At 54.0% G+C, this 23,331-nt stretch overlaps 13 protein-coding genes across 13 annotated transcripts; 4 read left to right on the forward strand and 9 right to left on the reverse strand.

Annotated features, from left to right (window-relative positions):
* Positions 1-297: 297 nt before the first annotated feature.
* On the reverse strand, positions 298-1,734 carry MET2 (homoserine O-acetyltransferase; the record flags this gene model as incomplete). Its single annotated transcript, NM_212366.1, has 1 exon — positions 298-1,734. The coding sequence occupies one exon, from the start codon at positions 1,732-1,734 to the stop codon at positions 298-300; it is 1,437 nt and encodes a 478-aa protein (NP_986230.1).
* A 268-nt stretch (positions 1,735-2,002) lies between these two features.
* MDL1 (ATP-binding cassette permease MDL1) lies at positions 2,003-4,036 on the reverse strand (the record flags this gene model as incomplete). Its single annotated transcript, NM_212367.1, has 1 exon — positions 2,003-4,036. The coding sequence occupies one exon, from the start codon at positions 4,034-4,036 to the stop codon at positions 2,003-2,005; it is 2,034 nt and encodes a 677-aa protein (NP_986231.1).
* A 446-nt stretch (positions 4,037-4,482) lies between these two features.
* On the reverse strand, positions 4,483-7,767 carry SKG3 (Skg3p; the record flags this gene model as incomplete). The annotated part of the gene is made up of 1 exon (NM_212368.2): positions 4,483-7,767. One exon carries the CDS (start codon positions 7,765-7,767, stop codon positions 4,483-4,485), a length of 3,285 nt encoding a protein of 1,094 aa, NP_986232.2.
* A 474-nt stretch (positions 7,768-8,241) lies between these two features.
* PRM1 (pheromone-regulated protein PRM1) lies at positions 8,242-10,173 on the reverse strand (the record flags this gene model as incomplete). Its single annotated transcript, NM_212369.1, has 1 exon — positions 8,242-10,173. One exon carries the CDS (start codon positions 10,171-10,173, stop codon positions 8,242-8,244), a length of 1,932 nt encoding a protein of 643 aa, NP_986233.1.
* A 383-nt stretch (positions 10,174-10,556) lies between these two features.
* EMG1 (18S rRNA pseudouridine methyltransferase) lies at positions 10,557-11,318 on the reverse strand (the record flags this gene model as incomplete). The annotated part of the gene is made up of 1 exon (NM_212370.1): positions 10,557-11,318. One exon carries the CDS (start codon positions 11,316-11,318, stop codon positions 10,557-10,559), a length of 762 nt encoding a protein of 253 aa, NP_986234.1.
* Positions 11,319-12,041: 723 nt separating this feature from the next.
* On the forward strand, positions 12,042-14,126 carry LCD1 (Lcd1p; the record flags this gene model as incomplete). The annotated part of the gene is made up of 1 exon (NM_212371.1): positions 12,042-14,126. The coding sequence occupies one exon, from the start codon at positions 12,042-12,044 to the stop codon at positions 14,124-14,126; it is 2,085 nt and encodes a 694-aa protein (NP_986235.1).
* Positions 14,127-14,215: 89 nt separating this feature from the next.
* RPL37A (60S ribosomal protein eL37) lies at positions 14,216-14,770 on the reverse strand (the record flags this gene model as incomplete). Its single annotated transcript, NM_212372.1, has 2 exons — positions 14,216-14,475; positions 14,764-14,770. The coding sequence occupies 2 exons, from the start codon at positions 14,768-14,770 to the stop codon at positions 14,216-14,218; spliced, it is 267 nt and encodes an 88-aa protein (NP_986236.1).
* Positions 14,771-15,238: 468 nt separating this feature from the next.
* Positions 15,239-16,792, forward strand: AGOS_AFR689W (FHA domain-containing protein; the record flags this gene model as incomplete). Its single annotated transcript, NM_212373.1, has 1 exon — positions 15,239-16,792. One exon carries the CDS (start codon positions 15,239-15,241, stop codon positions 16,790-16,792), a length of 1,554 nt encoding a protein of 517 aa, NP_986237.1.
* A 310-nt stretch (positions 16,793-17,102) lies between these two features.
* On the reverse strand, positions 17,103-19,205 carry SWI6 (transcriptional regulator SWI6; the record flags this gene model as incomplete). The annotated part of the gene is made up of 1 exon (NM_212374.2): positions 17,103-19,205. One exon carries the CDS (start codon positions 19,203-19,205, stop codon positions 17,103-17,105), a length of 2,103 nt encoding a protein of 700 aa, NP_986238.2.
* Positions 19,206-19,398: 193 nt separating this feature from the next.
* Positions 19,399-20,202, forward strand: VTA1 (Vta1p; the record flags this gene model as incomplete). The annotated part of the gene is made up of 1 exon (NM_212375.1): positions 19,399-20,202. The coding sequence occupies one exon, from the start codon at positions 19,399-19,401 to the stop codon at positions 20,200-20,202; it is 804 nt and encodes a 267-aa protein (NP_986239.1).
* A 92-nt stretch (positions 20,203-20,294) lies between these two features.
* Positions 20,295-21,443, reverse strand: SAM1 (methionine adenosyltransferase SAM1; the record flags this gene model as incomplete). The annotated part of the gene is made up of 1 exon (NM_212376.1): positions 20,295-21,443. The coding sequence occupies one exon, from the start codon at positions 21,441-21,443 to the stop codon at positions 20,295-20,297; it is 1,149 nt and encodes a 382-aa protein (NP_986240.1).
* A 232-nt stretch (positions 21,444-21,675) lies between these two features.
* Positions 21,676-22,434, reverse strand: LPP1 (phosphatidate phosphatase LPP1; the record flags this gene model as incomplete). The annotated part of the gene is made up of 1 exon (NM_212377.1): positions 21,676-22,434. The coding sequence occupies one exon, from the start codon at positions 22,432-22,434 to the stop codon at positions 21,676-21,678; it is 759 nt and encodes a 252-aa protein (NP_986241.1).
* Positions 22,435-22,625: 191 nt separating this feature from the next.
* On the forward strand, positions 22,626-23,240 carry AGOS_AFR694W (YbhB/YbcL family Raf kinase inhibitor-like protein; the record flags this gene model as incomplete). The annotated part of the gene is made up of 1 exon (NM_212378.1): positions 22,626-23,240. The coding sequence occupies one exon, from the start codon at positions 22,626-22,628 to the stop codon at positions 23,238-23,240; it is 615 nt and encodes a 204-aa protein (NP_986242.1).
* Positions 23,241-23,331: the final 91 nt, after the last annotated feature.

The following is a 23,331-nucleotide window of genomic DNA, read 5'->3' on the forward strand; positions in this document are numbered from 1 at the left end:
TAAGGCCTTTAATATTCCATCCAAAAAATCTGCATCTTCTCCATCCTGCGGCCGTTGAATGCGGCAAGCAATATGCTTCATTTTGTTTTTGAAGATAGCTCGATTTCCCAGTTCTCTCACTTCGAAGAACAACCATATTAAAACTTAGAATAAAATATTTCTACTTGCCCGGTTGAAAGGTTTTGCATCCAATCACCAGATCGTGCAAAATCCAGGGAGGCCCCCAGGTTAGATAATAAATACAAATAAAATACATTATCAGCTCATTCCAAATAATATATACAGGCAAGGTGAAGATTACCAGTTCGTGATCTCCTCTGCTTCGCCGAACACTGAGTCTTTGACCGGAGCTTCGTCGTGTCCTTCCCATCCAGTAGAAAGGCCCGTCATTATCTCCCTCAAGTTTTCCTTGAAAAAGCCTATGATGAGATCGTTGATTAGTTTGAACTCAAGGAGAAAAGCATCATGGCCATCTGGAGAATCAATACGTTCTAAACGAGCATTAGGCATATGTGTAGCAAGAAACTCCTGTTCAGAGTACGTGAATAGACCGTCCGAATTAATTCCAATAACTAGCGCAGGCTGGGACATATCGTTCAGCACATTGCAGGCATTGTTACTATATTCTGGACGATCCCGGCCTAAATCGTGGGTATCAAGCTTGCGTGTGATGGAGATGTAACAATTCGCGTCAAAACGTTTAACAAACTTGTTACCCTGGTAGCGAAGGTAGCTTTGCGCAGAAAAGTACGTCTGTGGTGGTTTTAATGGTTGGTTGCCGTTCGCAGAAGAAACAGAGGCAAGCGAAGTGGCGGAAGAAGAGGAATGTATCTCCTCAACAGAGTCCGAGCTTGAGATGCTGCAATTACCAACATGCCGAGTGCTTGAATTTGACGTCAACCCGTCATTATGGATCGCGCGATTATGCTCCTTTATTGGGGAAGGTTTCAACGGTTCGCGTTTAGACATACGCTGCTGCTGAGTAGATGGCACTTTGCGGGCAAACTTTGTTTCAAAACTGTCCCTTGAGCGATACGTCAGCAACGCAGACATACGCGCTGCAGATAACCCCACCACTGGCGGATCCTCCAACGGGTAATAACCATCAAGATACTTGGGGTCAGAATAAATGCTTTGCCGTTGAGCTTCCGACCACGAGATGCACCACGCAGAGTTACGCGCACTGGTTGCTAGCGCAACAACATTCTGTACATAATCCTTGAAAAGTGCCGCCCATTCCAACACCACCATGCCACCCATTGAGCCTCCTACCACGCACGCAATTTGCCGCACGCCAAGCGATTCTAGCACAAGTTTATGCGCGCGCACATCGTCACGTACTGTACATAGCGGAAACTCCGGACCGTATCGAGCGCCCGTCTCGGAGTTCACCGTGAGCGGCGAAAACGACCCATAAGGGGACCCCAGTGCGTTCAGGCACACCACCAAGAATCTCGAAGTGTCGAATGCGAGACCTCGTCCCAGCAAAGGCCCCCACCAATCGGCCACGTCCGCTGATCCTGTCAATGCATGGCAGATGACCAGCACATTGTCTCCCGCATCATTGAGCTTCCCCCACGTCTTGTACGCAACAGGAAATTTAGAAATTGTAATACCCGACTCTAGTGTCAGCTCTGGGACCTCCACTATCTTTTGCTTCTGTACTAGCTGCACGAAAGGGTTGGCCTTAGCCAATGTCACAACGTCGATTTCTTTCAACTCCATGGCTGTCATTGAATACAGATTATTCCGTCAAACTCTCAGGGATCAACTAAGTTGGAATAAGCATCTAGAGCGTGCTTCACATTAGAAGCGTACGAGTATGTTTTATATAAGTTCAATGTTGGTGGATGAGAAGGGAGGTGTGGCAATGTAAGACGCCGTCGTCTACACTATATCCATCTACGGGTAAAAATCACACGTGACTGTTGCTATCACGTGATCAAAGGTTAGCCCCGATAGGCCGCTTGTCACCAGCAGCGGATACCAATTCACACCAGTGTCATTCAGCGTCGGAGCTATGTTCCTTCGATAGGAGGCCGCTGAGGCTGGAGCCGGGGTCACCAATTAGTTGTTGGTAGGTGCCTGTCTCCAAAACATGGCCAAGCTTATCCAGCACTATGACTCTGGTGCTATGCTGGATGGTGCTCTTCCTATGGGCGATAGAAATAGTAATCTTGGCCTCTTGGCAGCGCTGAAGTAGAGTGCTCGCAACGATATCCTCGCTCTTGGAGTCGAGCGCGCTCGTAGCTTCGTCTAGGATCAGGATCGCAGGATCCTGAAGGAAGGCGCGGGCTAGTGCGACTCGCTGCTTTTGCCCGCCCGATAGCTGGGTACCTCGAGGGCCTACAGCGGTCTGAAGGCCCTCAGGGAAGCTTCCAACAAAAGCCGAGCAGTTTGAAAGCCGCAGCGCACGGTCTATGCGAGCGGGATCTTTCGTCAGGTGTAAGGGTAATGCGTATGTGATGTTCTCGAGGATGCTCGCGTTGAAAAGGACGGGTTCCTGCTGAACAATACCCATCATGCGGCGGTATTTGCTCAGGTTGAATAAGCGGATGTCTTCACCGCCAATGGTTATGGACCCGCTGATGGGATCGTAGAAACGCAGAAGCAGCGATGCCACCGTAGATTTGCCGCCTCCCGACGGTCCAACAATACAGACATGTTCCCCTGGGCAGATGCTGAGGTCCATGCCTGCGAAAACCTGATGGTGCGGTCTGGTAGGGTATGCGAAGTTCACGCTATTGAAAGCAATTGTCTTGCCCGTCAGTGATACGGGATCCTTACCAATGGTTGGATGGATAAGCGGTTTGCGGTCGTTCAACTCGAAGACACGCACAGCTGCGCCTGCACCCTTCATAAGCTCCGAATAGAATGACGACAGATTGAACAACGAGCTGCCGGTGTAGACAGCGTACATCATGAAGCTTGAAAGTTCGCCTACAGAGATCCCCCCGCCCTTGATCATAGAGGTACCGGTAAGTAGCAGCGCCAACAGTGTCGCATTACCGACAAAGCCTGTTGCTCCGAAGAAGGAGCCAGATATCAGCGCCTCCTTGAGCCCGACATCAAACACATTCCTAACCTCAGTAGCGTAACGACGGATCTCACGGCGCTCACCACAGTAGGCCTGAACCGTCCGCGTAGCATTTAGCTGTTCCTCTGCCACCTTAGTCAGCCCGCCGACCTTTGTCTGTAGTTCTCGAGACAAATTTCGCACGCGCCGCCCATAGAAGGCAGCCATCAGCACTAGCGGAGGTGCCAGCAGCGTCATAACCGCAGTCAACTGCCAGGATATGTAGCTCATCATTCCAAATCCCACAGCTCCCTGGATAACGGCGCGTGCACCGTCCGATGTATTTTGTGTGATAGACTTCGATACAATGCTGGCATCTGAAGAAAGTCGCGAGATCAGATCGCCCACACGGTTGCTGTCAAGAAAGGCCCCTTCCTGCTCTAGCGCGGCCTTCATTGTCCGAGTCCGCAGCCGGGCAACCAGGCGCTCACCAGTCGTTTTAAGTACTACAATGCGGCCCATGTTCGCAAGTGCGCCCACGGCGAAGATCCCGCTCAATGCCAAGTAGAACTGTTTCTCGGGGAGCCCATACAGTACCGCCTCCTCCTCATCCCCGCTCTCCTGCTCCACGTCCTCTCGTGCAACATCTAGCAGTTTCCCGATAACACTGGGGATGGTCATGCTCACGGCTCCGGATATCACGATCAGCACCAAGGCGCATACTAGAGACTTGAGCTCAGGCCGCGCCAATTGGAACAGTCTACGCACATCCTTGGCACCTGATGCGTTGCCCGTCGCCGTCGACAGCTCGAGTCTTTCTTGGTGGGGTTTCTCTTCCGTACTTGCCCGAGGGTTTGCTGTTGAGTTTAGCCTCGTTTGAATTCTTGTCGATGCGCTGAACGAAAAGCGGGTGCGTTGATGTAGATGATTGAACGGCGGCCATCGCTGCATCCCAATAACAGGCCTCGGCACCTGCTTAACAGCTAGCGATAGCCACATATATGTTCTCCTCGAGGTCATATTCCCAGTTTTCTTCTAACCTCACCAGCCTTGTAGGCCTCTCGAGTTCGCTGTAAGTGGTGAATTTGCGCATCGGACTCATTTTTCATGGAGAATAAATAATTGTATTACAAAATAGAGATGCATGCCCAGCTAGTCGAGGCCAGCTACTATACAGCTCCTGGAGCTTTGCAGTTGTAGCGCACCGGTTTTCGGCTCCATGTGACTACAACATTTTTATATTAGCGTTCTTTCCATATAGTACATAGTAAAGATACAAAACTCGATAATGAAGTATGTCTCATCAGATATCATGGGAATAATGCAGTACTCGACGAAAGCGTCCTGCATAGGACCAATGCTACAAAATCACCGCATCAAAAAAAAAGGGAGTGTGCCATAAGAGGCGGTATGCTATGGAGTATGGTTGTAGAGGGTAAACTGCAGAGAGCAGATGGCGCAGATGCTCAAGGGCGGCCGTACGCAGGTTGTTGCTGCGCCAATCCCGCAGCGCCCATATGGGAAAGATAGCTGTTCCCAGCGGGCACGGGGTTGTGTAGCTGTGGGTGCGGTTTTGGCAATGGCGCTAATGTGGGTATCTGCGAAGGGCGCTGCTGTGAGTGCGGCATGTGTCTGCCTGTTTGCCCACTTACAGGGGCGTTGTTGGGCGCCATATACCCCTGCTGTTCGGCGGGCAGTCTCTGCGAGGTCTGGCTATAAGGGTTGGGCATGCCCTGCTTGCTGTACGGATTGGATATACCGTGCTGCTGAGGGGGTCTATGAATCGGCATTGCCTGAGGCGGCATATTACTCATGGAAGTCTGTGGCATGAGTTTATTATGAGGAAGCTGGGAGTATTCCCCATGCGGCGGTAAGTTGGGCAATTTTGGTGGCATTTCTTTCTGTGTCTGGACTGCTGCTGGTGGGTGTGGCCTACTAGTATTAGGGCCTCGACTTTGGTGTCGGTTGGCGGGAGAGATTAGGTGGTTACCATGGAGCGAAGTCCGCCGGGGAGCATCTGCACCTTCTGGTTTTTGTAGCCTATCATGTAGGTTCTGTATCCCCGGAGCCTTGGGCAATGGCGGTTTCTCGTTTATTGGCTGGAAGGTTCCGGGATTCGGGATCAGCTCCCACTTGGTTGCAACAGTATTGCTGAGACTATCATTCTTGTAGAGCGATTCTTGTGAAGCAGTTGGCCCGGTGTATGAAACCGCGTGTTTACCAAGTGGAGGCCTTTGTTCAGAAATTTTAGTTCCTTCTCGAACGTATTCGTGGTCCTGGAGAATAAAGTTTTGTTGCTCGACATAGTCAGGGTCAAAAACATTCACAGGTGTGTCATCATATGGCGGCCGGCTGCCGGAGGTTGTGGGATCAGCCTTTCTGTTGGCTTCCGAGTCTCCAACCTTCGAGATAGCTTTTGATAAGTTGTAGAAGTCGTCCAAAATATCGTCTTCGCCGAGAGGAGCAACGCTCGAGCCCCTGAACAGTGATCCACTAGAACTTCTTGCAGTAGCCTCGCCGTCAGCATTATTGCTATTGTGTGTACTGCTCGAGTTGCGCAGATTAGATATATCAAACTGTTTCGATTGTGTGGAACCTTTATATTCATCATATGCTCCAAAAGAATCTCTGCTTTGCGGAGAGCCTCGCGCTGCATGAGGAGGAGGAGCCATAAAAGATGAATCCCTGCCAGGAGAGTTGTGTAACCGCCCAAATGGTGATGCAGCGTAGTTGTCATAAATTTGAACCAGATCTGCACGCGACTTGTACAGGTCCCTGGGGTTGTATTCTGCCTTGGGGTCGCCAACTTCTTTAATGGACCCCGAAGAAGCATCTACGTAACGAGCAAAGGAGTCGTAACTATTGGTAGCTGTGCTGGGAGGTTCAGGCATCGATTCCTTCGTAGGAGTGGGAGTCCTGTGCGGAATGGCTCCCAAAGGAGGTTCTTGTTCTTCTGGATAAGGTACTGATTTCGGTGGGCTTCCTGACGACACTGTGCCCTGCTGTGTTGCTGGGCGATTGACAGTGCCCTGAGATGACGGAGAATACCTTTGAGTCGTGTGTGAGGCCGAAGAGCTAGAAGGGTCTTCAAGGCGATTGCCAGGAGTATCGCGAGCAGAACTATTGTCCTTGGACAATGATGGCCTAGCTAATGCATCAGGGGCAAGACCTGCGGGAGATAGCATATTGTTTGGGTGCAGTGTATTATCGGATGTGCTGGCCACGGTATTCAATATGGGTCTCTGGATATTATCATGTAGTGAAGTTATTCTTGAGTGACTTGACATAAAAGTGTAGTTGGACTCAGTAGGCGAAAACGCAATGGACGGAGCAAAATGCGGCGATGACAAAGAAGTAGGACTCAATGGACCCAGAGCAGGGGAGGACAGAGCGCCGGATAGACCGGAGCTTGAACCACATCCCTGATAGCCAGCCGCTACCCTCCGTTGTAATAGAGCCTTGATTTGTCTCCGCCACTCCTGCGTCGTCCATGAGCCAGAGGCTGAATTCACTAATGGAAGCAAATCCTCGACCAGCAAGTAGTGCACATGTGGAAGCGCTGGTAGACTAAACAGGAGTGAGTTTGTGTCATCCTTGCTCGCCGATAGTGTTTTCGGCCTGCCATAAAGCCTGAAGGCATTCATGGCGGGTACGAGGAAACGAATGATTGTGTCGTAGCCCGGAACAGCAGAATGTTTTTCTGGTAATATGAAAACATCAGTATCATTAGTAGCACCTTTGCTACTGAGAGAAATGGTGCCTTCTAGCTTGATCAACGCGGAGCTGTCAACCAACATCGGAGAGGAAGGATATAGAGCGTAGACGGCGGTAGCAGCAGTCACCGTCGCCATAGCAATCGCCTTCTTTTTGATCTTCTTGTCCGTCTCATAGAACGCGATTTCACCGTGTTTCGAGGCATTCTTCTTTTTGGAGGGCTGCGTGATAACCGCATAGCAGCGCTTCCAGCGCATGCCCGCGCCGAAGCGCACATTGACCCACTCTTCGTAGTCGAATTTAGTGTCTGCTAATATGACACGGATGTCGCTCAAGAGAGCACCCCGGGTGGAAAGCAAGGCACCCGTGTATGCCTCCTGGAGCGCCGTGAACTCAAATGCAGCCAACCGGAATGCGGCATGCCAATGATTCATGGTTTGTACGTCGGTAAACTGCAAGAAGTACCGGTTTTTCAGGGTCGTTGACACCGCGAGTGTGTTCGTCAGCTTGCGGCTGCTCTCGGTCGTCACGGTGTCCTGGGGGCCGAGCGGCCGGAACACCGAGTCCGCGAAGTTGATATACTGGGGCTTCGCCTTGGTGCGCAGCACCGCCGCGTCGCGCACGCCGCCTGCCACCAGGCTCGAGTCCCACAACGCAAGCTGCGTCCCGATAAGCACCCCGTATACTTCGCGCCAGACTCGGTCCCCGGCCGTGCCGTCGCTCTTTAGGTCACTGAGCACAAGAAACGTGCCCTCGTGGTAACGCCGGTGCATCTGCGCCGATAGAAGGGTAATGATCGGCACGAGTTCCGGCGATATGTCGCGCATGCTGTCCACGTCCGGCGTGCCCTCGGATGGCCCGCTCGGCACAGATCCTTTCATCTTCAAGCTCGACGTCTCTCGCGATTGCCCGAAGAACCTCGTAAACGAAGACGACCGCGACCTGTCGTTGGGAGACTCCCCACGGGACGCGGAATGCTCATGGACGCGGCCTCCCGTTTTATTCACTCCACCGCCTGGACTGAATATTCTCTTCATCGCTGCTCACAAAAATAAAGCCACTGGATGACGTTAAACTGTACCCCTTTTTACTATTGCCACTATGTTCCTAGCTGTGTTTTGGCTACGAATCCGGAAGGCGCTGACGAAAACAATGGCTTGGGGAAGTGTAGCTGGAGTTGTTGTTATAGATATGAGGATCTGTTAATATATCCTGCGCCGCACTACGCTGTACACTTGGAGGCTGTAAACTGGCAAGCTCGGTGTTGGAGATGCTACAAAAACGTAGCGGTAGATGACAAAGAACTGTGACTGAGGTGCGCGCTGTTATCAGTGGCAAGGCGCCAGTCGCGGCGCCAGGCAGGGGTAAGCACAAGGCAAGCAACAGCGGTTGACGTGTGTACCGGGGAAGCCGAGGTGCATTGTGTACGAAGAGCAGACGGAAAATCCGGCTACGCGGAGTTCTGTGTTCGAGCAGCAGAAGTGCGAATTAAGATTATGTAAGAGTTAGGCTCAAGGCACTCTGCGGCGCAGGTTCCTGCGACGGCAGTGCGACTTGAATAGCAGCATTGCCAAGCCGAGAGGTGTCTGCAGAATCCAGAGGCCGAGCAGGGCAAGCGATACGTAGAGTTCAATGCGGACCGCGGCACAGCACTGATGTAGCACACGGTCAACCGAATGACGTAAGCGGTCACTGAGGGACTGGAGCACGGCTGTGTAGGCGGGATGGGTTGGAAGGTCTGGTTCTGCGACAGCGTCGCGAAGGCGGGCGGTATGGATGCGCGGCAGGGCGATGCGTACGTGGTCGTGGGTCCAGGTGAGGCCTGCCTCGATGGCGCGCAACTTGTTCCCGATTACACAGGAGACAACGGTCACCATGGGGCGGTGAAGTGGCGTGTCTGCGAACGCGCGGTCGACGGTGGAATCGATGTCGGCGAGCAGGGCGGCGACGGTGGTATTGAGGGCTGTAGTGGCTGTGGTAACCCAGCCGAGGAGGCCGGCATTTACGGAGGCCTCTGTGCCGTTTATGTATGCATTGGTGCTGTCGGCCCAGCGGGAAAGGTCGTGGGCGACAAGGCCTGCGGTGTCCGTCTCTAGCCGTTGGAGGCTGTCGCGGGTGCTGGTGCTGGCCAACTGTATGCGCAGCGCGTGTATGATCAGGAACTGGCACCCGCACACCAGGACGCCAGCGAGGCCGAGGGCCAGCGGGACCAGCGCCCTAGGTGAGAGGACGTATGCCAAGAGCCATTGGATCCTGAGGGCACCCTCCTGTGTGTGGGCAGTGTGCCGCGCCACCCATTCGCCAATCAGGGTGGGTGCTCGATGGAAGACACCTTGGTAATTTTGGATGACGTCGCAGCGGGTGGAGGAGGCTGTGGAGGCGCTTGCGCTGCTGTGAGTGTCTGCAAAGGGGTCCTTACAATCAACTGTCCTTTCGTGGTCGCGTAGTGCTGAGAGGCGCTCCCACTGCCTGTATTCATGCCATGCGGCGGGTATGAGACACAGCAGTGCGACAATGGCCAGGGAGACGGCGGTGGCAACCAGCGAGTAGATAAGGGCAGAGTTCAGGTTGCGATACACGCTCTCAATTCCGTCTCTATTGGCAGAGCATACCCCGTCCGCTGCGTCTCCCATGTCAATCGGCGGCACACTCATAAGCTTGCGGTTTTTGAGCATACTCGTGGCATTGATGCCGTTTATCTCATTTTTGAGGGTCTGAAACGGTATTGAGACAAGTCCCTTAGTTTTGTTCTTCACGTCCTCGAAATCCGGTGTCTTTTCCGCTAACGAACGTAGTTTGTCGTTTACTGACTCGGGGATCTTGACTGTTCGTAGACTGGCGATGGTGAGGTTGATTTTTTTGAACTGTCCTTCGGGGCTGGCATGCTCTTCGTCGTCATCCTTGAAAAGGTGGCTGACTTTTGTGCCAGTTTCGATTATCTTGTTCAGTACTTTTGAAAGTCCGTCGAGGCCATTATCTAGCTCGTTTGCTGCTGCAATAAGCGTTTTGTTGGCCACACCAATTACCTTTTCAGTCACATTTGTCGCCACTTCCACGGCGCCATGTGCAGCGCTAAACAGCAGGCATGCGTATGTGCCTAGCCATAATTCGATCATGAAATGCGCCACCACTTCGACTACCGTCGCCAGACTTGTCAGTAGAGCTAGAAGAGATTCAACCGTGGCTTCCAAGGCGTGCGCCACCAGATAATTCCCCATTTTGCCCATATAGTGCGGGGTGCCATTTCTAAGTATATTATAATAATGTTCGATGTTGGAGCACTCCTCTAGCACATGAACTTTTGAGTTATTCAGTGAAAATCGCAGAGAGCTTGTAAAGAGCAAGATCTTTACCATGCATAGCATAAGTAGCAGTGTATAACGATTTATCCATATTTGGGATAATCTCTCGCGCAGCTCAAGATACGGCTGTGTGGCGTACATCCGAACGCACCTCACGATCTACCAGGTACCATTGGAACGAGCTTGAATACAAAGTAATATAAAGAGAGCATTTTATATGAGCCTCGCAGTGCCTGGACCCACAGCCAGGAGGCAGTAATTTTCATTCGGTTCAGTATCGGTGAAACACCGCTGAAACGCCATGATAGAACAGTCGGTAGCCATCTCCAAGCAGAGACACAGAGCTTTCCCGATGCTGAGCCCTGGTTCGAAAGTAGAGAGAGAAACAATTTAAGGTGTTTGCCGAGAGACCCCTCCGATCAACAGTTATTTTCCACAACGGCGTAATCGCTACCAAATACATAATGGTGACAAAAGGGCAAAGAATGGCCCTAGCCGTTGACCAAACCAGATGCTAGTAACGATTATAAAATTTGCCAGGCGTCCTCACAACCATGACAGAACTTCGAGCATGCAACAGAAGCGGACAGAGGGTAATTCGAAAGCCCGATCTTTTCATCCACAAACTCGTCTGCAAAGGTGTCGCTACCTCTAGCCATGGCACCAACAAACACGCAGATACTCTCATCCGGGTCTAGTTTCTCGACGTAGTCCTGGACACGCACGACAGGCGCATCGAAAGAAAGAGTGACCTTGCGGCACTTCGTGGGAAGATGATCCGTTATGGGGTTTTTAATCACCCTCAGTAGCTTCTCCTCGGAGTTCACAGAACGAATGGATAGCTTGTGCAATAGTTGCACCATCAGACCCGAGAAACGCTTGAATGTACGCGGAATACGGACCGTGGGGTTGGCCTCTATCAACACGCCGCGACTCGTCTGGATATAAACCTGAAGCTTCCCGGCCTTGTTGATGGGCGAGTCAAGCAGCGTCAGCAAGCACTGGTGCGTGATATCTGGTCGCGCCTCGCTGATGTCCCGCCCCATTTTTTTAAGCAGGCCCTGGTGGTCATCGCAGTTCAGTAATGCATACTTGTCGCCCCCATGTCCCCCAGACGATATTTTATGGGTCTCAAGAGACGCTTGCGACAACACAACAATCAACCGCTGCGTGACTTTGTCCTTGGATGTGAGCACTGGTGGCGCTTCTGGCACTAGCGACGCTGGCAATGCCTTTTTGTCTCCGCTGCTCTTTAACGCGTCTCTGACCTTCGAATCTTCAACCATAGTGGCTATATGGTAGCTCCGAGATAAATACGCAAGCTAGATACCTGCCTGATGTTCTATCGTGGACGTATACACTGTGAACTTTCTGCAAGATGAGATGCCTCTAGTGCATATAGCTTGAAAATTTTTCGCCAACCCTACGACGCCAGCGCCCTGCCACAGCTGGCATCGCGAACAGCACACCATACGCAGAGAACCTTTTCCTGTCTGGCGAGCGAGACTGCAGACTCCGCTACTTCTGCACTGCTTGGCTGACTCTCTTGTGTTTTGTTGCATGGTATACGGCCTCGCGCCAGACGGCGCGGTCTCACGACGTAATCTCCAGAACCTGGCACCGCAGCCCATGCCTGGCTAATCATGGTATTCTTACATTAATCGCGACTGCGCTGGCAATAGAGATTTTCCTAGAATAGTAGCAGTAGTTAATAAAACAATTACTGTTAATCTTCTAGGTGAATGCTGACGTGCAGAGCACAGGACGTCCGCATGAACCTTCCAGAGCGGCCATGATCTACAGTATCTTAAATAGCATAGCGTGCCTAATGGTTACAGAGGCGCCAGATGTGCGCTTTGTCGTTGGCATTGTTTAAGTCCCGTTGTATTCCTGAGCACACCGCTGACATGGCTTTTCACTTTTTCCCTGCTCGTAGAGCCAACTGGCATCTGCGGGAGACAGGAACGCGCAGCGCATAGGAGAGAGTTAGCAAGTATCTGGCAACTACTATGAGCTCGCAATGGGATGAGGATAGTGATGCTGATATATTGGAGCTAGCCAATAAGCCTCCGAGGGGCACGCAACTTACACAGATAGAGAGTCATGCTGAGACCGAGACATGCGGCAACGACGAGTCTGGCACGGGAGCCAGGACGCATGAGGACTTGGATAAACTACAAATGGACCTAATGACAGCCCGTGGTGAATCAGGGATGCTCCGGGATAGGCTGATGATGCTGCAGCAGGAGAAGGACCGGGAGCGGGAGCGGCTACTGGGCCGCGAGCAAGAGCTGCAAGGGCGTCACTTGCAGGAGCTGCAGAAGCTGCAGGAGGAGCTGCAGCGGCTGGAGGACGAGAAGCAGTTTCTAGTGCTGGAGAAGCGGCAACTAGTCAAGGGCCATATTGCGGCGGGATTGCCCGCGCAGGATATCCAGGATGATTCGACTGAGGTGTCCGCAAAAAGACGTAAGACAGAGGATAGCCTGGTGCAGACTTACGTGACTTTGAATCATACACGGGTGGTGACTGGTGATTCGTCGTTGTTTTTAGACCATATGGTGCTTTTCAAGCTTCATGGCAGCGATATGACTGTGCTGGATATGCTAGACCATATATCGCTTGAAAGCCCCGCGTCGTGCAGTATGCTGGTCATTCCAAGTGGTGAACCGCTGGGCAAGCCGATTCATATGATGCTGTTGCGGTTGAAGAGCATGCATCCTTTGGACAAGATGATCGATATTGTTCTGGAAAACCTGGCGATGTTAATAAAGAAAATAATGCAAGGGAAGGACTGTCGGTTTGCAGTCCCATTTCTCGTAGCCTATATGCATCAGGCGCTATCATTTCGACCCAGTGCAGTTCATGTGCACGCGCTGAAGGACCTCTTCCAGTTTTCGTCTGACTTGGCAATTAAGTTTCAGCCCCTATTAAAAAGCCCACTGCATGCGTCTCCACTAGAGCTAGGGGTGGAGCCCAATATATTCCAGTACGAGTTGCTAGATACACTATCGCTCTTCTACTGCTTTGATGTCATGGAGCTCTGTGTCAAGTACCTGCTTCAATGCTCCCCAGAAAGCCAGAAATCATTCTTCGACGAGATAATCTGGAAGAATATAACTAAGGTCATGCAATTGTCGCTCACAATCTCTTATAAGTCAATACTAAATGTTGTGTTCAGTATGGTAGAAATACTTCGTGCGCTCTCTGAACTGATTACACCTGAAGAGCTCTCCACGGTCCAATGGTGGGATTCTGCAATCAGTAAGCTCTTTCAACTATGGAACCGTCAAGTGAGCAACGCAAACCTGCACGATAATGATAATCTGCATGTATTACCCAAGCACAACTTCCCGGGACTCAATCGCTGTCTGGGTGATAGCACTAACGTGCACTTGATTGAGGAGCTCATAGACACAAAAGCTGTCCAAGCAATCCCCGAGGTTATCTACCGAGATTTTCCACCATTCAGTCGAGAATGTAAAATCCGAATAGAGGGTTGGGGTCTGCAGCTTCATAAGGCCACCGTCAACATTCTCCAGCAGCTGTTGCTCCGCTACGGTAAACAGCTGGCTCATGCAGAACTTTTGCATCAGACAGCCAAATTCCTGTGTAGAGAACAGGAGCTGCTCCTCGTGGTTCGGCTAACTGCTGACTCCCATAATTCCGATATGCGTATAACACTAGCAGAAGAGCTTATCCGGCTGTTGTACCACGCGTGGCAAGAGCACGAAGAGCCGTCTAAGGCCATAACCGAAGTCCAAAACGAGCTTATAGCCTGTCTCTGGCGCGTAGTCTTTGGCCACATGAGCAATCGGGACCCGCAGACACAGCCCGAGCTTGATGCATTGCTCTTGGATTCATTCCACGGGCTATCCCTGAAAGAACAGCATGACCTCTACGATGACGTCTTCGACCAACCGGCCGCGCAAGCCTTCCTGGCGCGGGAGCTTGCCGCCGAAAACGTCCTGCGCTGCGAGACGCAGTTTAGCGGCTGTCACGCTTACACCTGCCGCGAAATGGCCAAGTCCGTCCTCGAAAGCATCATCTCTCTCGAAGACACAGACTCACTTTTCCTCGCCATGGTGTCGGAGTAGCGCAGCTAAACTAGAAGATGCTGTGTTCGCGGAAACTAATAATAAACAGTATATATTAACGTTAGTCGATATTAGAGTACCTCAAACATTCAAGCGGACTGTGGCTTGGCCTCGCCAGTCTGGAAGCCGTTCTTGAACTTACGGGCAACGGTCTTCAAGTATCTCATTCTGCCGGTACCGGTAGTTCTTCTTCTCTTAGCCTTGGTAGCCCAGTTGTAAGATCTCATCTTAGCGGCTGGGTAGCCACAAGAAGAGCACGTCTTCTTCTGGATGTGGAAAGAACGACGGCCACATCTGTTGCACAAGGTGTGAGACTTGTTGTGACGCTTACCAAAGGATGGAGTACCCTCTGAATACAATAGTTAGTAGCCATTCCAATCACGTGACACCGTGCGCCCAGTACACAGCTGCGGTTGTCTGCAAGCCGCTATTCTTGTTGTATAGTCGCTATATCGCGGGATGTATCCGTTTTCGCGCAGCTGTTATCGTAGCGCTATGTGTTCCAGCCTCTGCTAATAGTCCGCTCCGACTTGCCCACTATCCGCAGTCATCCGCCCGCAGTCCGCGGCGCCCGCCTCACAGTCTGCAGCTATCGTGTCCCCACGCGCACTGTCACCATTGCCGTCTAGTCACATACTACCCATGTTTGCTTCTTAGTATCGAGATGCTAAGCTAGACAACCGCCTTGTCTAGATGATGAATGAAAAGTTTTAAGCGCAGCACCATACCGGCGCTCTCGCGGCCTGCTCCAGCCCACAGTCCTGCCCAATACAGAGGTGGTTGGGTGTCACGATCCTAGTTCTGCGTCCTCGCGAGTTCGCACGTGCGCATGGAATAATGTACGGGTGTTTGTTTGGTTATGTACGGATGCTAGTCATACAACGCGTCAATGTGATTTTCGCGTCCGCGCCGCTCACCAAATGGCGTTTGAAGGGCGAAACGCCAAATTTAACCTCGGCGAATGTTTCACGTACAGGGTAATCGGCACCTTAGATTAGGCAGGCACCCCGGCTGGTTAAACACGCTGGTTCACTGGCGTCAGCAGGGTAGCAGAGACGCGCAGGGCTGGATAGTGCAGGAGCAAGCATTTTCCACCACTTTGTAGGAGCTAGATGGATGAGTTGTATATTCTTTACATAGAATTGAGACATCGCGGTACAGGCGAGCACAAGATGGGCAGCGCATTTCCACCATCATCCCCCATAGGGGCTGGCAGCGCGAGCTACAATATTGAGGCAGATCCGTTTTTAGAGTTCGCGGTGGGCAGGAAGCAGCTGGCAGCGGCGGCGGGGTCGCGCAGCGAGCGGCAGGCGTATCCGACGCCGCATCCGTCCTCCACGTTAGGGCGGTCGTCATCTCCAGTGAGGGAGGCGGATAGTGACGAAGAGCAGGAGGTACACGAGCGGAGCTGGCGGCTTGTGGAGATTGTGTTGGACCCGAGGAGCAGTGCGGAGGTGGTAGTGGGACGGCAGCGCGCGATGTGCGATGTGTGTCTGCCACGGGGAAAGCATATCTCGCGGCGGCACGCGACGCTCTCGTACGAGGCTGCGACGAACCGCGTGCGATTGTACTGTAGCGGGACGAACGGCCTGGTGGTGTCGTTTCCGCGGCAACTCAGCTACGAGCTGGTGCGGCAGGTCGGGACAGATTCGGTGTTCGAACTGGTGACGGAAACGTCGGATGGGCGTGACCACCTACCGCGGTCGGAGAAGGAGCTGGTGAAGAGGCCATTTCTGACTTCGTTCGTGTTGTTCCAGGGCGAAACGGTGGACATGCCGTTCATACAGGATACTATCCTGGACTTCAGGCAGTGTGAAGCGCGGATGTCGCTGCTGGATATCGGAAGCGATGAGGAAAACAGCAACGTCACTGAGACAGAGGACGAAATGACGCTGCTCAACATTGGCAGCGATGACATACGCAATGGCGTTCGGACACCCGTCAAGCGCATGTACATCCACAGGTCGGATGACCTACCCACACAGGCGGAGCTGGAGCGGGCGTCCTACGGCGACGCTGTGGAGGAAGATGATGAGATGAGCGACCGTGTATTTGACGCCGGTAGTGCGCTGGCGCCAGATAGCTCATTCTCGGGAGGGTTCCTGCATACTCCGTTCAAACAGAAACTCTCCGACAACAGTCTACTCGGGCTTGGAACCGATAGTCCTCTGTCACCTGCGGGGTCCATTGAGTCCTTCCAGCACGACTCCGAGGTAGGCTCACCAGGGCCCGTTCAAAAGAAGAGGAAAGAGACAAGCAGCATCAACGACCAAGAACTAATAGAGGCAGAGGATATATTGAAAGAAATGGAATGCCGGGGAATTGACCCCCACGAGTTACAGCATGTCCTTGCGAATCACCTGGCGCTATCAAACGTACAGCAGGTGCCGTTGTCGCAGCTACAGGATGTCAACTCTACTATCTCTACACTAGGACGCAAGGAACTACGTGCCCTGCTTACGACAGAGAAATGCATTGGCGTTATCTATCGTGTTGGAAAAGATGCTGCAGGTAAACCGCTTGATGAAGAATACTACTATGATCTGGAGAATGACTCAAACCAAGATCGGAGACAGTTGGTGTTATCCTTGAAAGGAGGTAGAACCAGTCTGCGGTCCTGCCGCAGAGTACATAAGCAATATTTCTGGAAGAAACCAGCGAAATAAATTTGGTACTCTGTCTAGTAGGTTAGAAATGTGTATATTTTACCTAGTATAGCTGTCATTGCGCGTTAACATGCTTGTATTATCTCCCAGTACCTTTTTGGCTTATTATTCAACTTGACTAGCCGTTTTCGGTTTACGTACTTGTTACACTGTATTGGTATTTGGAGTCCACTGTCTTTCTGTTGCAATATATTGCGGCTGCAGATGGCGCTGGGAAAATGGAACAGCCCAGCGTCCTGCAGTATATCCTAGCACATGCTTGAAATGGTTGGTAATGGGTGCTATGTTACAAATTGTAGGATAATATCGCTCAACCGTGTTTTCTCAGAAAATCCTGCATTTCATCGATATCGATGTCATCCGGATCCTCATTAGTGATGGCCTGCAAGAGGCCATCCAACATGCCATCTACTTTATCTTCCTCGATCTTCAAACATAATGAAAGCACTCTGCGGAATTTGCTTTCCAGAGTTTTGTGCTTCTCATCTATACTTTGAAATGTTTCCTCTAATTCTTTCTCATTGCGTTTGTAAGCTTGAATACGAGCTCGGAGCAACACAGCAGGTGGTATCGCAGAGATTATGCCTGGATTCTGGGCCTCGGCCTTAGCCAGGATGTCCTCCACCACCTTGTTCAAATTAATATCTTTTAACATAGTTTCCAGATCACCTTGAAATTGCTGGTGCAAGATAGTATCAAGCTCTGAGTATATTATATCGATGCGGAAAGGCTCATCTGCATCGAACTCCTCCAATCCGCGATAGTCGTCAGGATTGATCCCCATCTCTCGTGTCCGAGCAGCAAAATTTGCCTCTTCCTCCTTAGTACTTGCTTCTATATTGGCCACACTTTCGGCTAACAGTGCATGTTCGTCTTTCAGCTGGCGTGCCTTGGCCAGCCGATCTCGGGAAGTGGCTAGCTGGCTGCGCCTGGAATTAAGCTGTGCATGCAACTCATGTAGCTTACGCTCGTGCTCCTTCAGCTCTTGCTCGTAGTCCTTGGATATAGACGAAAGCAGAGACTGCAGCCTGGTGATAAGAGCGTTAGAGTCGGGTGGAGGGCAGTTTTTTTGTTTCATTACAGCGGCCTGCCCAGATGCGCCGGAATTGTGATCAGCAGCCGTTTTGTTTAGTGTCTCATTGTTAAAATAAAGAACTGAAACGCCAGCGCCAAAGTCTATAGGCCTTAGGCCAGAACTATTGGCGATATAAGGATCTGCACCGTAATCTAGCAAGGCTTCCACAATTGAGACATTACCCAGGCGCGAGGCGATATTCAGGCAGGTATCGCCGTTGGAGTCCTTCGCGTTGAGCACGTTTATAATGAACCAGTTCAAATCAAGGCGTGAAATAATGCAGTCCGGCTTCTGACCGTCCTCCAGGACCACCAGCCGCCGAGACTGCTTCTTCACGATCCAGCCCATCAGAATGTCCAGGTAGTACTTGGCGGCTGCAGAGCAGCCAGGCATGCCCGACGTGAGCACGATGTGGTGGAGGACAGTCCGATTCGACTCGTCCAACTTCACCAGGCACGGGTACATGTAGTCGAGCAGCTCCTCAAACGTCCCGGAGTCGTAATTGTTCACCGACTTGACCGACTTCACCAACGCCGTCTCGCCCATCCGGTCCCCTGGAAGCCGATCCGCGCCCTGCCCGACCACGCACCGCACCATCGCCACGCTCGCAATCGAGCACAGCCAATGGAGCGCCGTGTTGCCGTGTTCATCGATCGGTATGTTCCACTTCAGTGCCACGCCTGGGTAGGTCCGCTCCACCTCCTGCAGCGACTCCTCAAACTGCGGCTGCGCGCCGCCCTCCGGAAATAAGATCCGCTGCAGCAACGCCTCCAGCTTCACGCGCTCCTCGCCCGAAAACGCCTCCAGCGGGGCCACCGCGCGCGCCAGCGCCAGCTCGCACTCCTCGTTGCGAAATGCAGCCAGGTCGTGCCCGTACAGCTCCAGCCGCTCCTGCGCCTTCAACTTCTTGAGCGGCGACCCGCCCGCGCCCGCCGCCTCGCTGCCCCCGGCCTCCTCCGCGCCCCGCTTCGCACCCCCGCCAACCCCCAGCCCTTCGTCCTCGTCCTCGTCCGTGGCACTGCCCGCACTGCCCCGGTCCTCCTCCGTGCCGCCCGCCTTCGCGAACGCGTCGCCCCACCCCAGCAATTCTATCAGCTCCTGCGCCTTGCTGTGCGTGATCCACTTCGCGTACTGCACGTCCGTGTCAATCAACACACCGTACTTCGCCAACAACGCGTCCTCCTGGTACGCATCCCACGGTTCCGGCGCGTCTGGCCCGAATTCGTGCGCAATAAGGTGTGGTAGAAAGCCCTCTAGCTTGAAGTACCCATCACTGTCCCTTTTCACCAATCTCAACGTCTTTCCTTGAACTACACGTTGAATCGTATGCTCCACCATCCTCTAGGAAGTAGTCCGGCGCTGAGAGTTACTCTAGGAGACCTGCACTCGTGTAGTGCTGCGTAATGAAGTTCAGCAAAACGAACAGAGATGAAAACGAACTAGGCATACTGCCACAAGAGCGTTTGCTTCTGGCACGGAAAAATAAAAACGCTTCCCGTGAGGTTCGAATCACCAGGTGGTCGGCTACAAGATGGGGCAGCTAAGGCCTGTCAACTTAGAGCGGCTGCAGGCTTGGTGCCGTGAGTTGGAAGAATCGGCGCCTGCGGTGGCGTACTACATGAAGCTCTATACAGTAGAGCGAATCCTGTCGCAGGGGGACGGAGCGCGACGCGACGTGGCAGCAGCGCTGCTAGACGAGGTGGAGCGATTCAAGGAGGCAGCGCAGGGTGCGAACGGGGATGAGGGCATGGCGACGGTGGTGCGCGACCAGACGGCGGCGAAGGCACTGGTGCTGCACTTTGCTCTCCACGCGCATAACAGCGTGCTGGAGCGTTTGAGTGCGGGGGACAGTGGGCGCGCGGTGGCGCGGGCGCTGTGGTGCTGCGTGGACTTGCTGGAGGCGGTTGTGCATCTCTGGGGCGGGCGGGAGTTGATGGCAGAGGAGCAACGCGAGTGCGAGCGGCGCGTGAAGCGCGCGAAGTGGGCGCTGGCGCGTGGGACAGCGCGGCCTGCAGGCGCGGCTCGGGACGAAGAGGACGCGAGGGACGCGGGTGACGCGGTGGCAAGCGCAGGGGACGCGGGGGAAAGCGTAGGGGACGCGGCTGAGAAGGCCGCGGCGGCCGCAGCTCCGCCGGCGCCGCAGCCGCCGAGTGTACGCGAGCCGTCTCCGCCGCACGCCACGGCGCCAGACTACGAGGCGCTGCTGAACCGCGAACAGCAGCTTGAGCAGGCGAACAAGCACGCGCGTTACGCGATCAGCGCGATCAACTACGAGGACTTGACGACCGCACGACGGGAGCTCGCGGCCGCGCTGGCCACTTTGGAGAATATGTAGCGCACAACATCAGCAATGTTACAGTACAGACGTCTATCCGTGGGGTACGGCTATGATGAATAGAAATATATACACAGCTGCCTGCAGGCAGCTTAGAAGCGCAGAGGCTTGGGCTTCTCCCACGAGTACTCCTGGTTAGTGAAGTGCCCGTACGAGGCGGTAGGTAGGTAGATGGGCTTGGCGAGGTCGAGCTCTTTGACAAGAACACCTGGTCTGAGGTCGAAGTTGTTGCGGATGATCTCGATCAGCTCGTCGTCGGACTTGGTGCTGGTACCGTAAGTCTCGACGTGGATGGACAGCGGCTCGGCAATACCAATGGCGTAGGCAAACTCAACCTGCACACGCTTGCACAGGCCGGCGGCCAACAGCGACTTGGCGACCCAGCGCGCAGCGTACGCAGCCGAACGGTCGACCTTCGAATAGTCCTTTCCGGAGAACGCACCGCCACCGACCGCGGCGGCACCGCCGTACGCGTCAACAATGATCTTTCTACCGGTCAGACCTGCGTCACCTTGTGGCCCACCGATCACGAAGCGGCCCGAAGGCTGCAAGTAATACTTGGTGTTTTCGTCTAGCATGTCGGCAGGGATGACCTTGCCTACGATGCGATCGCGCAACGCGGAACGCAGGTCCTCGGTCGAGATGTCGTCCGCGTGCTGTGCGGAGATGACGATAGTGTCGATACGCTGTGGCACCCAGCGCCCGTTGTCCTCCTCGTACTCGACAGTCACCTGCGTCTTGGTGTCCGGTCTCAGCCACGGCAGCGACCCGTCACGGCGAGCGTCCGCCATCGCCATGTTCAGGCGATGCGCCAACAAGATCGTCAGTGGCAGGCCCTCTGGCGTCTCGTCAGTCGCGTACCCGAACATGATGCCCTGGTCGCCCGCGCCCAGCTCCTCCAATGCCTTCTCGTAGTGCAGGCCCTGTGCAATGTCTGGCGACTGCTGCTCCACGGCCACCAGCACGTTGCAGGTCTTGTAGTCAAAACCCTTCTCCGACGAGTCGTACCCAATCTGCTTGACCGTATCACGCACAATCTTCTGGTAGTCCAGCTGTGCCGACGTCGTGATCTCTCCGAACACCATGATCATCCCCGTTTTCGCCGCCGTCTCGCACGCAACCTTCGACAGCGGGTCCTCGCGCAGACACGCGTCTAGGATCGCATCCGACACCTGGTCGCAGATCTTGTCGGGGTGGCCTTCGCCAACGGACTCGGAGGTGAACAGAAATCTCTTACCCATTTTCAGCGTCTCTCAATCAATAGCAGAGCAATAACAACCAAGCTTAGCGCCTTGCGTAAGAACAAAACCCCCCGAACGCCACGCATGCCTTTTTATATACGCCCGTCTCATCCCGCATCCACATGGACGCCGTCACTGAGCGCCGCTGTGCATATGCTTCTTGTGCAACCACAGTTGTCCGCGGCCGCACCGTACACATATCACGTGCAAACGCCACAGCCACAGAAGGCGTCTATAGTACCGTACGCCAGACCAAAAGCTGAGCGCCGACGCCCGCGGTGGCACCGCTCAGCACGTCTGTCGGGTGATGCCGTGCGTCTACTACGCGCGACCACATCACTGCCAGGGCCAGCAGTGCGCAGGCAAGTTGTAGTGGCACACGCGACCGCGACCACGGCCAGTAGCGCGCAACCCAGATGCATAGGAAACTCATGCCGCAGCAGATCAGGCTGCTGTGACCGGAGGGCCAGGAGCGCAGTCCCTCGTAGAGGCGACCAAGTTCGTCTGTGGCACAATCCTCCAGCGTGAGCACGAGCGGTGCGCCCTGGCGCGGCTCGCACCGTGCGAGAAAGTCAGGGCGGCGACGGCTCACCGCAGCCTTGAGCACGTTGGTGACCGCGGCCACGCCCGCAGTGCCCAGCCACAAGCGCACCATCGCCGCGTGGAACACGCCTGCAGCCGCCTGGGGGAGCGGGTCCGCGGCGGGCCGTGGCAACGGCTCGGCGTCACGTGACCAGCGCTTGCGCTGCATCACGCACACCGCGAAGACCACTGCGGTCGGTACCCCGACGGCGAGCAGCAGGCACAGTAAGTTCGGAACGTGTTCGTGCGCCTGGTACGGTTTGCTGATGCGCGGGTCGTCGCTGCGGAACGTGCCGCCGCGCCGCGGCGGCACGAGTAGCTCGGTGACCGCGAATACCGCGAAGCCGGCCGCGATCAGACGGTAATGGCGCGCATGCTGGCGCAGGTGGAGCACGTATCTAGCGTCCATCGTCTCTTGCTGTGGTGGCGGCGGCGCGGCAAGGGCCTCGCTGCGCGAGAAATACAGTAGGGATCTGTCGCGCCCGCGCACCAGGGCACGCGGGGCCGCGAACAGCGCCGTTTGCCCCTTAATCGGGACAAACGCATATAAGTAGAGGCTTAGGCGCTGCTCGAGGGACGGCAGAACACACACAAGGACCAATGAACACGATTATCAACTTCCAGGAAGGCAGCGCGCAGGCTCTCAGCGAGCACAGCATCTTCCCAGATGTGCTGGTGTCCACTGCTGAAAACGGTCCATCAGGACACCTTGTAGTGGAGTACCCGGGCGAGTCTACAGCGGTGACGCTGGGGAACGTTATGCCTGTGGAGGCTACGCAGACGGTGCCCAACCTGATGTTAATCACGACCGAGCCGGGAATCGTCAGGGAGGGGGACCTATTCACGCTGGCGATGACAGACCCAGATGCTCCCTCGCGGTCGGACCACAAGTGGTCGGAATACTGCCACTTTCTGGAAACGAACATAACGCTGGGCTCGGATGACGGGGTGTCGCACGTGGTGCTAAAGGGCACCCCGCAGGTGGAGCACATGGGCCCTGCGCCGCCGGCCGGCACAGGGGCTCACCGGTACGTGTGGTTGTTGTTTCGGCAGCCCGGGCGGCTAGAACTGAGCGAGGAGGAGGTCACCCGCCTGCAGAGTCGCGTGAACTGGGGCTACACCGAGAAGCGGCCCCCTGTGGGTGTGGGCGAGTTTGCGGGCGAGAAGAACCTCGAGTTGATGGCCGTGAACTTCTTCTACGCGGAGAACAAGTAGTGGGCGTGAGAGAGCGCGGGAAATTGTTTATCAGTATATAATATAAGTATAGTCTCAAAAGTATTGGGCATAAAACATGGGCGATGCTGGA

This window comes from Eremothecium gossypii, chromosome VI, assembly GCF_000091025.4.
Source record: "Eremothecium gossypii ATCC 10895 chromosome VI, complete sequence".
In the NCBI taxonomy this organism is placed as follows: Eukaryota; Fungi; Ascomycota; class Saccharomycetes; order Saccharomycetales; family Saccharomycetaceae; genus Eremothecium; species Eremothecium gossypii.